General features: G+C 36.3%; 1 protein-coding gene across 2 annotated transcripts; it reads left to right on the top strand.

Annotated features, from left to right (window-relative positions):
• Positions 1-2526: 2526 nt before the first annotated feature.
• Positions 2527-5517, top strand: LOC144429748 (lectin-like). Of its 2 annotated transcripts, XM_078117941.1 has the most exons (5): positions 2527-2666; positions 3447-3552; positions 3898-3984; positions 4413-4617; positions 4920-5517. In XM_078117941.1, the coding sequence occupies exons 1-5, from the start codon at positions 2589-2591 to the stop codon at positions 5170-5172; spliced, it is 729 nt and encodes a 242-aa protein (XP_077974067.1). In that variant the 5' UTR covers positions 2527-2588; the 3' UTR covers positions 5173-5517. The 2 variants fall into 2 exon arrangements, with proteins under 2 accessions (XP_077974067.1, XP_077974068.1); XM_078117942.1 differs by lacking the exon at positions 3898-3984.
• The last annotated feature ends 9755 nt before the right edge of the window (positions 5518-15272 follow it).

Below are 15272 nucleotides of genomic sequence, written 5' to 3'. Positions count from 1 at the left end.
TTGTGGCGAGCATTCTTCATTATGGCCTACCTGTATAGAGACGTGCCAATTTTTGTAGCGCACATTCTTCATTATGGCCTACCTGTATAGAGACGTGCCAAATTTTTGTGGTGCACATTCTTCATTATGGCCCACTTGTATAGAGACGTGCCAAATTTTTGTGGCGCGCATTCTTCATTATGTATGGCCTACTTGTATAGAAACGTGCCAATTTTTTGTGGCGCACATTCTTCATTATGGCCTACCTGTATAGAGACGTGCCAAATTTTTGTGGTGCACATTCTTCATTATGGCCCACTTGTATAGAGACGTGCCAATTTTTTGTGGCACGCATTCTTCTTCCTTATGGCCTACTTGTATAGAGACGTGCCAACGTCCCAAATTTTTGTGGCGTGTGGCACGCATTCTTCATTATGGCCTACTTGTATAGAGACGTGCCAAATTTTTGTGGCGTACATTTTTCATTATGGCCTACTTGTATAGAGATGTGCCTAATTTTTGTGGCGCGCATTCTTCATTATGGCTTTCTTGTATAGAGACGTGCCAATTTTTGTGACGCACATTCTTCATTATGGCATACGTGTATAGGGACGTGTATAGAGACGTCGCACATACTTCATTATGGCCTACTTGTATAGACGTGCCAAATTTTTGTGGCGCACATTCTTCATTATGGCCTGCTTGTATAGGACGTGCCAAATTGTTGTGGCGCACAATCTTTATTATGGCCTGGGTGAAGTGGAATGAGCAGCCCTGCTTTTTAACGTCCGGTCATACTGAAGAAAATGACACGTTAAAGCTTCGAAGTCCAACACAAACCTCTTAACACGTGCACCCGAAAAATAAAGGGTGAGTTAGTTAGATTTTGGGACATTATGACAAAGACGGGTGGAATTTGATTGTAACATTCACCACTTCTTAGGAATGCGTGGATAAAAAACACTTGTTCATCATATAGTTTCATTTCAATAATAGCGTGATCGTATCTTTCTTCCTACCGTTGGTGGGCAGTAGTAGTTCATTGACTAATTATATTGGTCTAGGCCTCTGCGAAACCGGGAACGCTCACATTGAATTCGCTCAAACACTTTACCTGTTATGGGTACCCCAACTAAACTATCATGTGTGAGCGCCTATCAATGTATTGGGGTTGTAGACAATTTGTGGGTCGGGGCTATTGAACTAAGTTGAACTTTGGCTTCCACAATAGGCCGTTTTTGCGAGATCGGTCATGATCCTATTTTCAACAGTTGTTTATTAAATGCAATTTTGCGGCATTCGCAGTAAGACATAAATTCATACGCCTTTCCCGACACCGTACGTTTACTGGCTTGCTATCAATATGACAAAATGAACCAAACGAGATAGATGAAAACGCGTTCTGGATAGCTTCCACGGCATAGTACGTCTGTAGAGCGATTCTTTAAAATTTAGCTCCGATAGCGAAGTGCGTTTGTAGGGCGATTCTTTAAGATATATATCTGCAATTCATTATAACGAAATATCGAAGTAAGGTCATGATTGACGATGATATGAGATGCGGTCTGCTGTCACTTTCTCTGGGTTTGGTTGTTTGATATAGAAGAAACACAGTGAAATCAGGACATTTGTAATTCGATTTAGGGGTAACGATATGAAAAAATTTTGAAAAAGTCTGGGCAAGCAAAACTGATTTGTTGGTGAAGCGACAAGCCAATTTTGGGAGCGATTCATGGGTGCTTATTATATTTAATCTCGAAAAAGTGTTATGATTGTATCATACGTACCTCAATAAAAAGTCACGGAGTTTGAAAATCGACAGTTTCTACAAGTTTTGTCATTTCAGTTATAGCCTTTGATACACTATGCTCAGATTTTCAGGACATGGGGAATCGAGACTTCAACTCAAAAACTTGAAAAAACAGCAACAAAACTCTAAAAACTGTTTTGAGAAATTTAGTAAAACGTATATTCTTGATTTATATAAAGTATTTCAATTGAATAAGTTCTCTATAAGCTGGTATTTTAAGTAACTCAATATATTTACAGGTTAGTCGTTCCAGAAGCGTGGGCATGGAATTCAAAACAAAATAAAACTCTGCTCGTGCGGTCGCATCAGTCTGCATCATCTATTATTAGCGATCGTATCTTCTATGGGCCATAATAGGTCTCAGAGTATCTGATCATATGAAGCCTTTTGCAGTAAAATCTTTGTGAAAATGCTGTAATGTTTTTCAGAATTCCTCGTGCAAATAAGAAAGTTCAAAACATTCAAGTTCTCACATAATAGTTGTTGTTTTGTTCACTTGTGGTGTGTACGAAATAATATGAGAGAACCGGGGTTACAAAAAAAGCTTTACAAACCTTTTACAATATATTTAATGAGGCGACGAAAAAATCAGAAAGAAAAATTTCGAATTTAATCTCGGATTTCACATAGTGCAAAGTTTCATAAATGGGAGTAGGAATAAAGGTATTATTCTATTGTAATCGGCTATAAATGAGACTACGGGTTCGACTCAAATTTTGCCTCCGTAGTCACGGATTTTAAAAATACTTTCCAATTTTTTTTTCTTTTTAGGGCATAGTATTGATACCTTGTAGTAATCATGTATTTTACTTGGATACTCGTGATACTATGCGTTGGAATATCACATGGACAGCGAAACCCTGAACAAAGTTTGCAGGTGAGCGACATAACATTTAAAATATGACATCAATTTTTTTAACCCTTTACCCTCATTTGAATAATATTTATAATATTTACGCCAAAGCTTTATCTACAGTCTTCGTTGCTAGCTCGCAACGGTAATATACTATTCAAACTAATGTACGGGTTTATAAATGAACAGGTTTATAAATGATTCAAACAAATGGTTACAGTCGTTCGCTAAGTTGACATTTTCTCGAAATTACTAACTCGGTTTATAAATGATTATAAATATTCTGGTTAGTACAGAGGTAATGTCGCATCAAAATGTCGCCGATGCGAAACACCATAAAGTGTTGAATTTCACCCATAATGGTCTAGTCAACCAAAAACAAGAATGGAAAAAATAGAGGCACAGACATTTTAGCGATAGGATGCTATTATTGGACACAAAGTGGACCTATGGATCGATCGTTTTGTTATTATTATTAATATTATGCTGTTAGTATTATTCGTGTTGTTACCGTATTACTGGCATTTCTCATCAACTACTGAACCAATTTTTTTATTTGGTTTCAATGGCATTTTTCGCTAGAAAGCTATTACTCATTCATTTTTACTCAATCCTCCCAGACAGGAAAATGAACCGGAGAAACGAAAATTAACATCGTCGGCATATTTTAAGTAAGCCGCTGTAAATCACAACCCGATGATCACTAGTAACGTTGGAACGTGCAAGAGTTGACCACACTCCACACTAATGATTGTTGTATTATGCTCCACATATTTACGTTTCATCGATAATTTACATATTTAGGGCCAGCAAACTTACAGAATTAGAAAAGGAAAGGATGGGCCAATTGAGCCTTCTGGTGTGGTGAATTTCAAAATCGTAAAGGAAACTATAAAAGAACATTTCAATGGTATGTAATTACGAATTGAGCATACGAATTTCTTTTTTTTTAAATTGCTATTGTGGTCCATGGTGCCGTTTGTGAGAATATTCACTATCATTTTTTATATATTCTCTGAGCTTTCTATGCAAATAATTTACTCTCATTATTTCAGATATGTATTTTCGTAGCACATAAAACAGTCTACCGGTACAATTAAACAAAGGAATAGTTTCTAAGGTTACATTAATTTACGCAATTAAAAAAATATCGCCACGTTTGTTTTGGATTTCTCTATATTTATCAACGTCCTACAACAGAACATTGTAATACTTTGAAACAATGTTATTTCAAGTCGGATGAATTCTTGTTCAGATATTTCCGGACAGATACAAGCAAAGCTGACTCAAATTGGCCCAGTTGTTGAGAAATCTAGTGAGGACATAGAGGATTTAAAATCGGGTAAATCTGATTAAAATATTTAAGAATTCATTTGACAAACGAGGAGTAAAAAATAGCTTAGAGTCTAATCGAAGAAAGTGCTTTGTAAAGAACTTGACGACCTGTCAGTTTACCCATATTGTCACTTGCATTTGTGTCCTCGTGCCCTCTACAACATGACCCCTAAATGTTCTTGTTGAGTTAGACGAAAATTTATTTAACATCTATTTTTTATGAATATAGGACGCTTTGCACAAAAGTTTTGTTTACTAGAATATATTCAAAAGAAACGTGTCCTTTCGGGTCACCCTTTTTTTGATGGGATTATTATGATTTCATAAATATTACCTAGAGACAGGTAAGCAACTAGGTTACTGAAGTTTATAGGAATCACTGTTAAAAACGTTGGAATAACGAAGTATGATAATGAGTCTACCTTTTCTTTGCAGTAATGCAACAAATCCGAGAGCAACTGGGAAGTCTTACGACAAAAATGGCAAGAATAGAACAGATTAGCACTTGGTATAAAGCGCAAAATAACTACTACTACAAACTGTTCTACAACGAGGTCATTTACGCAGAGGCGAAGGAAAATTGTAAAAGACTTGGAGGCCAACTGGCATCGGCGGGAATTCGAGATAAAAACGTTCGCAGGTGAAGAAGGGGCTCATCTGGCAATGTTGATTGCGTCAAGTTGATAACGCGCACAATATCGTTTTGACCTCAAAACCGGGACGCTTACCGTAAAACGAAGCTGGCTGCACCCCTGATAAGAACCTTCATACTCCTAACTAATGGTCAGTAATTGATCAATGGAATGATAGGTGCTCAAATACTGAGCAAAAATTGATTCGGTTTTGGTCATTACTAGTCCCTCAAAACCGTGATGAACCAACCTTGAAATTGACATGCTGCACAATAAATAAAGGCAAACAAAATACATTATTTTTTTGCAGAGAAATACTGCCCTTGGTCAAATCTGGAAGATACAACACTTGGATTGGTTTGAACGACATTCGAGAGGAAAATACGTTTATCTGGGAAGATGGTGTAACGGCAACTGCAGGTTCTACTCCATGGCGAGGTGGTCAACCTAACAACTGGAGCGGTAATCAAGATTGCGTTGATATGAGTGCTAGCTTTGATTGGAAGCTGAACGATGAAGATTGTGCTCAAACCTTCAAATATTTATGTGAGATTGAACCATAATTTCACATTAACGTCAAGCCAACGACTGATAATGCCGGACTCATAATCAACATTACGGCTATCTAACCAAGATCGGTGGATATCAAACTTATATATAGTAACTGTCAACGAGAGGTTGCTGGGCTCCTCCACGATTAGGCCGTCTTATAGGCTTTTATCTCCCATCTTATTCAAGTAATGATAAATCTATTTATAAAATGTCCGTCATCCAAGTATTTCTAACTTGTTGTATTGTTTACATATCAACCTGCCGGTATTAATTGACCGATTGGTTAAATAGAGAAATTTCAACAATCACGAATCACTGTATTAATTCGTTGTAAATATATACGGTGGAAAACTGTAGATCGTGTTGTATAGCGTAACATGTTGCACTTATACATGTAGTCGACGATTTCAATTCACGCGAAATATTCTAGTCAAAAATAAATTAATCATATTTCACGAACAACATGAAATAGCCGAGATGCGCTGGGAATTTTCATAAACAGACAATCGGAGTCAAAGATAAAGAGTCAGCTTCATTTTGGACCCTTTACACACAGTGTGCACCTATAGAAAACCTCACGGTTGTTTGCCACTTAATGCTGTTTATTATAATTTACTGGTCATTCATTGTGCTGCCCCGGTGTGCCAAAGTGACCATAACTAAGGTAAGTGGCTATGTGTACCAGATTAGGGTTAGTATACTATGGAAATCACTTGGCTAGTGGCAGTGGCGTAGCCAGCCCAAAATTTTGGGGGGGGGGTGCCAAATTTGAAAATTTTAGAAATTATATTGGGTTTAAAACACCGTTCTTCAAGCGCCCGTTCTTCAAGCGCAAAACAACAACAGTTGGTCACCAAGCAAACTGATTCAATTACTCAGCTGGATTTTTGTGAATACAAAATCCATTAATAAACAATTTTTTATTTGAAACAACAAATATTAACAACGCAATTTGAATAAGTAAAATACATCGCCCCAATTAAAAGTCCATCCTTCGCTTCCCGCCAACTATGCTCGACACAACTCGATTAATTTTCTCCTCGGTGACCCTTTCACGGTGACAGTGAAGCACACACAAATCAGAAAGGCGATTGGACGTCATTGATGAGCGCAGCCATGTCTTTACCCGTTTCATGCATGAGAAAGACCGCTCAGCCTCAACGGTGGTTGCTAGTAGCGTCATAACCTCTGGCATGGCCCCTCTGGTGTCGACGGCAGAAGAGCAGGTATTTTTTAACTTCGACAGAAGAGAAACTGATAAGGTACAAAATACTACTTTAGAAGGATGATACTGTCGTTCACGCAAACATTTAGCTTAAATCTCAAGGTTTTCCTACAATCCGTGTTCATAAGCAGAAGGCTATATATCACGAAGGTACGTCCAAGCTCCCGATATCTGCTGTATGAGCTTACGTGATGTACAATAAGTATTCTCGCGTAATTTTGATAATAATAAGCTTATATAATATAGTATTGTTTCAAAAATCTTTCATCGAGCCTCTGAACAACTACTTCAGGTTTATCTTTTTATTTCACAGTGCATTATCGCGTGTCTTCAATAAATACATAGAAAACATAAGAATCAACATACGAGATTGCGGGTCCTTAACGACGTAATGTGCACGCCTATTTTGCGAGGTAATTTCTATGGGTTCCGTTCACACTCGTTTGTATGATTTCTCATTGTAATTGTTGATTTCGTCGAAGCCATACTTAAATTCTATATTCACCTGCAAGACTTTCGTCTGTTTCCGCATCTCTTCGCATCATATAAAAATAACGCTAAAGGCTTGGTGATGGATCACATGATAACCAAACCTAATGAAACATGCGAGAAAGTCGAAAAAAGTAAAATAATAGCAAAAATAATAGCATTTATAAAACATATTTTTATTGCATACAAAGGGAGGAATGAGGAAGTCGCTGCCACTGGTTGAAGCCAAACTCAAATCTATTTCAATCGCGCCACAGGTGATTTTCACATTCATACAGGGTGTGAAAAAGTAATTACATACATACATATTTATATCGAAAATAGTATCTATACCTCTGGATTACTGTTCTTTTCTATATCTGTTTGTAGCAAGCTTTCTAGAGTTGCCCAAAGTGAGGTAGCAAATCTGAAACCTAATTTACAGAATACAAAGGTTCCGTCAATATTTTCATGTTAAACGGTTTCGTGCGCAATTATCATGCCCTTGATCAAAGATGCATCACATTTTCATACTAAGCTAGAAATAATATAGATCAAGATGCTCGAGTTCTTCAACTAGAATTTGACATTAACTCCCTCGACATTAGCTAGTCACCAAGATGTCAACGGTGGCATTATGATTTAAATTTTAGCGGCCGTTCAGACCCTTGTTTCATATCAGCCTGTTTCAAGTAATTTGGTAATTTTCTTTGTTTTCAATATTCCTTCATAAATCAAATCGTCTTTTCCATCGATTAATTGTTGTAACCATAGATTTCAAATTTTCAGTACAAGAAGAGTACTCTCTTAGTCCTGTAGGCCGGATATTTCACTGTAAACTTTGAAAATTATTTTAATGAATGGAACACTTTTTTGAAATATCGACAAACGTTATTTAGCCACGCTTTTCTGTATTTGTAACGATTGTTAGCAAACTGTGCTCTCACTTAAATAACGAACCTTAAATAACCTAGCCGTGCCACTCAGTACCGATGCATGCCGAAAGAAAAGTAAATAACTTGGTGATTTTGGGCGATTAAAAATAATGAGTTTATTTAAATTTATCTGACAGATTACTACAAATGCTTGTCTCTAATACACTTCGTTTCACATTAATAAATTTTGGAGCGCTGAAAAAAAATACGGCTTTAATTGTGATGAGCCTCTTTGTGCGATTAAAAATAAAAATGAGATTGATTTTACTCGCGTGTATACAAGTACATCATGAAGCGCTAATCCGAAATACGATCGTATTTGTAATCATATTTTGAAAAAAATGTTAAAAGTCAACTTGAAGTATATCTTAAGAAAACGAATGCTAATATCTGCCAAAATCGAATATATTAGATATTTTTGGGTAACTTCGTTGGGTTCAATACCAAAAATAAAACGCCTTAAAGATTAAAAGAAAGAAAATATGAAATACCTGTGAAGAAGAAAAATGTCCGTTCATTTTATACACGAATTTGAAATAATTATAAATGAATATATAGTGCAATAATCGCGCGGTTTATTGAAGTTGATTCGCGGGCGTTTCTTTCTGAAGTTCTTTTCGTTTCATATCTTTCTCATTTGTTTTGTAGTCAAGACTAGTTTTTAATTTTACAGTTTTTTTTTCTCCGTATAAAACAGTTTCTATAGTGTGAATGTTTTGAACCCCCTTTTTTTTTAAATATAACAGTCCATATAATGTGCATGTTATACACACATTTTTGAAATAAGTCTTTTTCTTTGTGGTATAGTCCTTGGTTTTTCGCTTCATTCCTTGATTCATCGCTTATTTTCGGTTGATATCGAATTGTTGATTTTGATTTTTTTTATCTTTTTATCCGCGGCTTGCTTGTGTAGTTGATGTCTTTGGGTTCCTACGGTTGATTTTCTGACTCCATCTCAAAAAGGCGCTGGTTCGGCTGTCGGGTTCACCATTTTTAGGAGATTACCCAATAACCTATAAGGCCTATTGGTATAATTAGTTAGCCCCACTATGTAAAGTCTCTTGGTACACATAGGCACCACTCACACTGACAGACGAAAACAGTTTTTATAACACAATTCATGCTAGCTAATGCAATTGTAATACACAATTCATGCTAGCTAATGCAACTGTAATCTAGCTTCCAAAACACTGGACTAGTGCTGCCCGTCTAACTGCAAATCTGCAATACGGCCTTCCATACACCTGCAAGCCTTCTTCTGTTTCCGCGTTTCCGCATCTCCGCAGCATCACTTGACACTAACGGCGTGGTAGCGAAACCTAATGAAACGAAGCGAGAACGTCTGAGTAGGTGAAAATAATAGCATTTATAAAACATATTTTTATTGCATACAGAGGGGGGAATAAGGAAGTCAAAATAAGCAAACCCAGGTATTCATCAAAAACAAAATTGGCTGCCGCTGGTTTCAGCCAAACTCAAATCTCTTTCAATCGCACCACAAATGTGATTTTCACATTCATCCAGGGTATGAAAAAGTGATTACATCCATAATTATATCGAAAATAGAATTTATATAACTCTGGATAACTTTTCTTTCAAATATCTGCTTGTAGCAACCTTTCTAGAGTTGCCCAAAGTGAGGTAGGAATACAAAGATTCTTGCACTTATTATCCCCCCAATTCAAAATTACGCGAGATATCACCCAAAACATTTTCCATATATTGTCTGTACCATATAAATAATTACTTTGCATAATCTCCTCATGTTTTCAAATTGAAATGTAAAATTTACTTGATGCTCTGCAGTATTTTGTCCGAAAATGACCGAGATCGATTGCTCGTTGCAGTTCGAGCCCGTCAATGTTTTCATGGCAAACGGTTTCGTGCGCAAGAATCATTCTTTTAATCAAAGATCATACTAAGCTAGAAATAAAATAGATCAAGATGCTCGAGTACTTCAACTAGAATTTGACATTAACTTCCGTGACATTAGCTAATCACGACGATGTCATGGGTGGCATTATGATTTAAATTTTAGCGGCCATTCAGACCCTTGTATAAGTTAAATTTTCAGACACGGTGGCTTCGGGTGATTATATAATTATCTTCTGTGTTTTTCAATATTTATTCGTAAATCAAATCGCCTATTCCATCGATTAATGTAACGATATATTTCGAATACTAGAAGATGACTGAAATTTTCTCACGAGGGTTTTGGGCCGGATATTTCACGGTAAACTTTGAAAACTTATTTTAGTTATTGGAACACTTTTTTGAAATCGACATACTTCCTATTCAGCCACGCTTGTCTGTATTTGTAACGATTGTACATCTATGTTGGCAAATTTTGCTCTCACTTATTTAACGAAGACCTAGCCGTACCATTCAGCACCGATGCATGTCGAAATAAAAGTACATAACTTGGTGATTTTGAAGGTTTGAAATCGGATCTTTGGTTAAAATTTTGGCCCAGGAATAGAGTAACTAAAAATCATATTTGATGTTGTTTCGTCTTGGAAATAACCAGAAAAATCTTTGACATATCGCTCCATCACTAACATAATATTTATTGACTAGTGTTGTCTTGGAAATAACCAGAAAAATCTTTGACATATCGCTTCATCACTAACATAATATTTATTGACTAGTGTTATATGACTATATGAGATAGTCAGACAGAAAATTCAATTACGGTAAAATTAAATGTACTTTCATGAATTGATTTTAACTTTTTGTTCAGAAATGATCTCCATGAAGCTAAGTAAACAGGTCTGAAAATCCCTAGTTTCAGTTTCTAGTCTATATGGAGATCATTACTGAACAAAAAGTTTTACTTATAAAGAGGGGGGGGGGTGTCTGGCGAAGTTTGTAAAATTTTTCAAAGGGGGGCGCGGCTCAAAAAGTTTGAGAACCACTGTTTTAGACTATTTTCAGACCTATTTATTTAGCCTAAACAGCAACACAAATTTCTATGTCAGGAAAATTATTAAATAGGAATTAGTGTTGCGTTGTCTCTCGCATTTACCAATCCTAAAACGTAAAATCGTGTGAGCATTGATCAGTTCCTAAATATAAGAGAGTTTTCTTATGTACTGTTTCTGGAGTACTTACATCCGTTATGAAGAGACTCAAATCTAAATGAAGAGCTTTTTCAAACCGGCTAGCAAAAAAGCATTAAGTCAAATTTGCCCGCTATCTCACAACTTACAACTAAGCGGTAAAATATAATGTTAACTTTGAAGTAAAACCAATGTAATTTTAAATTAATGGGGTACGTGCAATTATTTACTGGGTAGTGGGTGCCGGCTTTGGCGAAGTCAAATACCCATGAGAAATCGGGTGTGGACGGATCCCATAAGAATTATCTCCCAAAATCGAGTGTTCACGTTACGCTAAGTCAAGGACCCGCAATCCCATATGTTTATTCCTATGTTTTTGGTACATGTATTAAAGACACATGGATATGAAAGCATGGTTGTGATTTGTTTTAATTTATGATATTGTTTACGCGGTTATTAAAACGAAGAAAACTAAAGATTTAAAATAATAATACGACGAATAAGATCCTAATATTTCACTGTGAAATGAACAAATAATATACAGACTTCGTGAAGTTGTGTCAGAGGCTCAATGAAAGTTGTTTGAAACAATACTGTAATATAATTAGAAAGTAAGCTTATTATTATCAAAAATACGCAAGAATAACAATTGAAAATCCCAAAAATACATTTTACACTAATAAACAACTCATAAAATAGCCTAACCGTGTGTCGCGTCGATATAACTCACATCAGATCCCTGCATGATCTTGGACATACCTCTGTGAGCTTCCTGCTCATGAACGGGGAACATCTAGGGTTGTAAGAAAACCTTGAGATTTCGGCTAAATGTTTACGTGAACGACGGTATTATCCTTCTAAAATAGCAATTTGTGCCCTATCAGTTTCTCTTCTGTCCAACTGAACATTTCCACACAAGTAACATTACAACTTTCTGCACAAAATATTCCTCTCGCGCTTGTTCCAACTGCGACGACGCTCCATCCAACGAGGTGGGGTTCGATGACAACTTGCAGAATAGCATGTAGGCATCAATATCAGTGGTCAAATATTACATTGATGTAATTTATTCAACTAGAATGAGAAAACCCGTGTAATTGCGTGCGTACTAATCATTAATTAATTGTCGCAACATTTCAGTGTTATATTCTATTTGTTTACGTCCAGATTGTCAACCGGATTGAATTGGTTTACATGACGAAGATAAATTATTCAACGAAGCTATGCGATGTGTTTTATATTTCTGTGTAAGCGATCTTTGAATAAGGAAATGTATGAATGAAAGGATTTCGTAATTGCAAGTGTTATATATTCGATATATAGAAGTATGTATTACCTATAAAAAATTAGCACTTGTTGTGAAATAGTTTATAGAGTTCGCTTGGACTAAATATTAAGTATTGCTGCTCCTGGACTGAGAATTCTATGTACCCTACAAGTTATCATGTTCGTAAAAGGTGGACGATGGAAACCAATATTGTAGTGTATTTAGCATCAGTTTTAATGTTCCAAGTTATATTTATTGTTTTTATTAATCTTAAAATGGTAGTTCCATGCATTCTTTCGAAAGATTCAACTCTTGAAGGTTCAATGAAGGCATCCAACGGCATCGATATTTCCAGGCCTGTCTATGGTATACATTATTTGTCCCATCCCATCCCTAGTAATGTAAGTAATGTATATGTAATAATGTAATGTAAGAAGAGACTTGCAAAACAACAAAATTTACGGACTTTGTCAGCTTTATATTCACTTAATATGCATGTGTCCATTATAACCCTTTCACGGAGTATTGTTGATGCTGAATATATTTTGCCCTTCATGACTAACAAATGATCTATATTCAAATATATAGACACAACTCCATAACGAAATGTTTTACATAATTTCCCCGAAAATCGTACGGTCTTCGTGTCCCATGGGAAATACAGCGGTGTGCTATCCCATCCCATCCCAGGGACAACCCTGGGTATTTCCGTAAACGATTCATGATAACGAGAAGCACTAAGCTGAGTTTTTTTTAAATAGTTTAAAGAGTAGAATATAAATGTTATTATTTTATTATTGAGAAAATAGCGGGTAACGTTACCCTCATTCAGAAAAGCGCCGGCAGCTGCCGCATAACATAAAATATGCATCGATTATTTGTATGCTTCGTAAGCAATTTAGTTATTTTCGATTGACTTTTGCAATCTTCCACCGCAATGGTATTAATGAGTTTGATTTACTTTTCGTCGATATTTGTTGGGTGTATGACTTTGGAATATTTTGTCTCCAGAAGGTTGATTTTTAGTAACAAAATAAACGGCGAAACGGTAAAGCTCTTGACAGTTTTGATTTGCAAAACAACATCTTACGGATAAGCATCAGACAAAGACGGACGTAAGAAGTTTTCCAACCTAGAAAATCGCACAATTTCAAAAAATTCTAGGAAAAAACAGTCGGAAAACGTTACAGTACTCTGATATATCACAACAATCATTTCAATACTCAAATAAATCCTGAAAAATGTTTTGTTCAGGGGGAGAAAATATTTTGTATTTGTTGCATCGATTCATTATTTCCTATTGTTGTAGCCTAATCTGCGGATACATAATGAACTATAAAAACTTAACAAAAGTAGAGACTAATTTTGTTTTATTATTAATATATATCAAAACAATAGCTATTATCAGTGTCCAAGAAGCTCAATTTTATTACTGTCACATGCGAAGTTTGAAAAAAATGGGTCTTGGGTAGTAAGTCGACTTTGTACACATGTATGAAGTGAAAGGATCTGGTACAAATATATACCCACGGAAGGTGTGTTAAAAGATTGTGCGCATCACGAAAGCGCGTTTGGATGGTCTCCATGTACCCCCAACACTTCGCAGTCGACCCGTTCTCTTCTCGTTCCAGGGAAATAGGTATGGCTATATATAATTCCGGTGCAATTTTTTCTAAATTGCCCACTATTGATTGTCAGCCAAAAATGCCAGCATACGATAAAGAACTTTTTTTCACCATTTGGTGGAGACTTTTATCTAGTTCATAGAGCGAGCGACTGCGAGCCAGTCGCTCTATCAACGACACTCCACGTTTGTATCCATCAATCTAACTGCTAACGTTCCATTCAAATTGCAGCTAAATTAGGAATCACCACGGCCAAGTTTTTCTTTGATAAGATTTATTCGGGTTTTGATAGATGTTCTCAAGTAAAAAATTTGTCAAATACCACGGCAATATCTTCACCGCCTGGTATAGTAGACAGTGAAGGCTTTAACAACCTTCTCACCTAATCGATTGTTTCGGCCTCGCATCCAAAGCTTTATTTATCCAACGTTTTACAGGCTTCAAGAAAAGATATTGATCAATACAATAATTGTGCGCTCGATGTACCTTTTCATCCATTCTGAAACTACCGACGGAGCAAAATGCGTCTTTTTTCGATATGTGACGATATACAAGATAATTATAAAGATTACGGCAATTAATTTGGTATTGAAAACAATAAATTTTCATGCTTCCTTTTTCGTTTACTTGACTTTATTGTTTCTCTTTTGAGGTCCGCGGATTGGCGTGGTAATTGTGGGTGATAATGATTTTATATTGTCGTAAGTCACTCATCCGCAGGTTGAATTGAACACAATGAATCAATAAACAAGGCATTTGAACATGCGCGCATCGGTCAAGGATTCCGCAATTGTGAATTGTATTCATTGAGATGTGAGAACAATTCAAATTTGATGAATCTCAAGATAGCAAAAACACGATTCTAATCTATTTATAGTTGGCAGTTTAGCACTTATTTTAAGTTATTTTAGGTCGGGCCTGAAATGTCAATCATAACGTCCGGGTGGGGCTTCTCTATCGCTCAATTTTTTTTTAAATGAGGCGTTTCTGCCGTGTTTTGGCCACGGTCTGCAAAAAACAGTTGTCTTATCAACACGACACATACTGTACTAAAAAACTCTTGCAATGACAATTCAAAGAACTCCTAAATAAGATATGAAAATTTCGGGTTTGCTTCGGTCTCGGGCCTGCAAATCCAGTCGGGCCTGATACCCACGGGCCTGGTTGCTGGAATTTTTGGGTCCGATTTTACTTCTGACTTATCCACTGAAAAAGTTCATTTTAAACAAGTGGCTTAATCGCGAATAATGTTGCCCGGGAATTTCCAATTTGAATTTTGAACCCTCTCCTCTCTTAAAAAATCCTGACTGCTCTTCTGCTTCTAGATACTGTCAAATTTGAATTACCCACTCGTTGCCATATTTCGACTCCACTGTCCTCAAATTTTAATATCGGTGTTTTTGCTTATTAACAGTTACAGAAGTACCAAGTCCTTATTTTGATCGAACATCTCGCGGAGCCCTTAGGTTTCTCTCGCGGATCCCTGGGGCTCCGTACGGAGCACTTTGAGAACCTATGGCTTAGAATTATAC

The sequence above is a fragment of the Styela clava genome, chromosome 11, assembly GCF_964204865.1.
Source record: "Styela clava chromosome 11, kaStyClav1.hap1.2, whole genome shotgun sequence".
Classification (NCBI taxonomy): domain Eukaryota; kingdom Metazoa; phylum Chordata; class Ascidiacea; order Stolidobranchia; family Styelidae; genus Styela; species Styela clava.
The sequence above is the reverse complement of the archived record's forward strand: the minus strand, read 5'-3'. Positions and strand labels throughout refer to the sequence as shown.

Bases quoted from the DNA above. Each gene is read 5' to 3' on its own strand.
- LOC144429748 (XM_078117941.1), top strand. From the start codon at position 2,589: ATGTATTTTACTTGGATACTCGTGATACTATGCGTTGGAATATCACAT. The intron at 2,667-3,446 runs GTGAGCGACATA...TTACATATTTAG, and splicing joins ACCCTGAACAAAGTTTGCAG to GGCCAGCAAACTTACAGAAT. The intron at 3,553-3,897 runs GTATGTAATTAC...ATTCTTGTTCAG, and splicing joins TATAAAAGAACATTTCAATG to ATATTTCCGGACAGATACAA.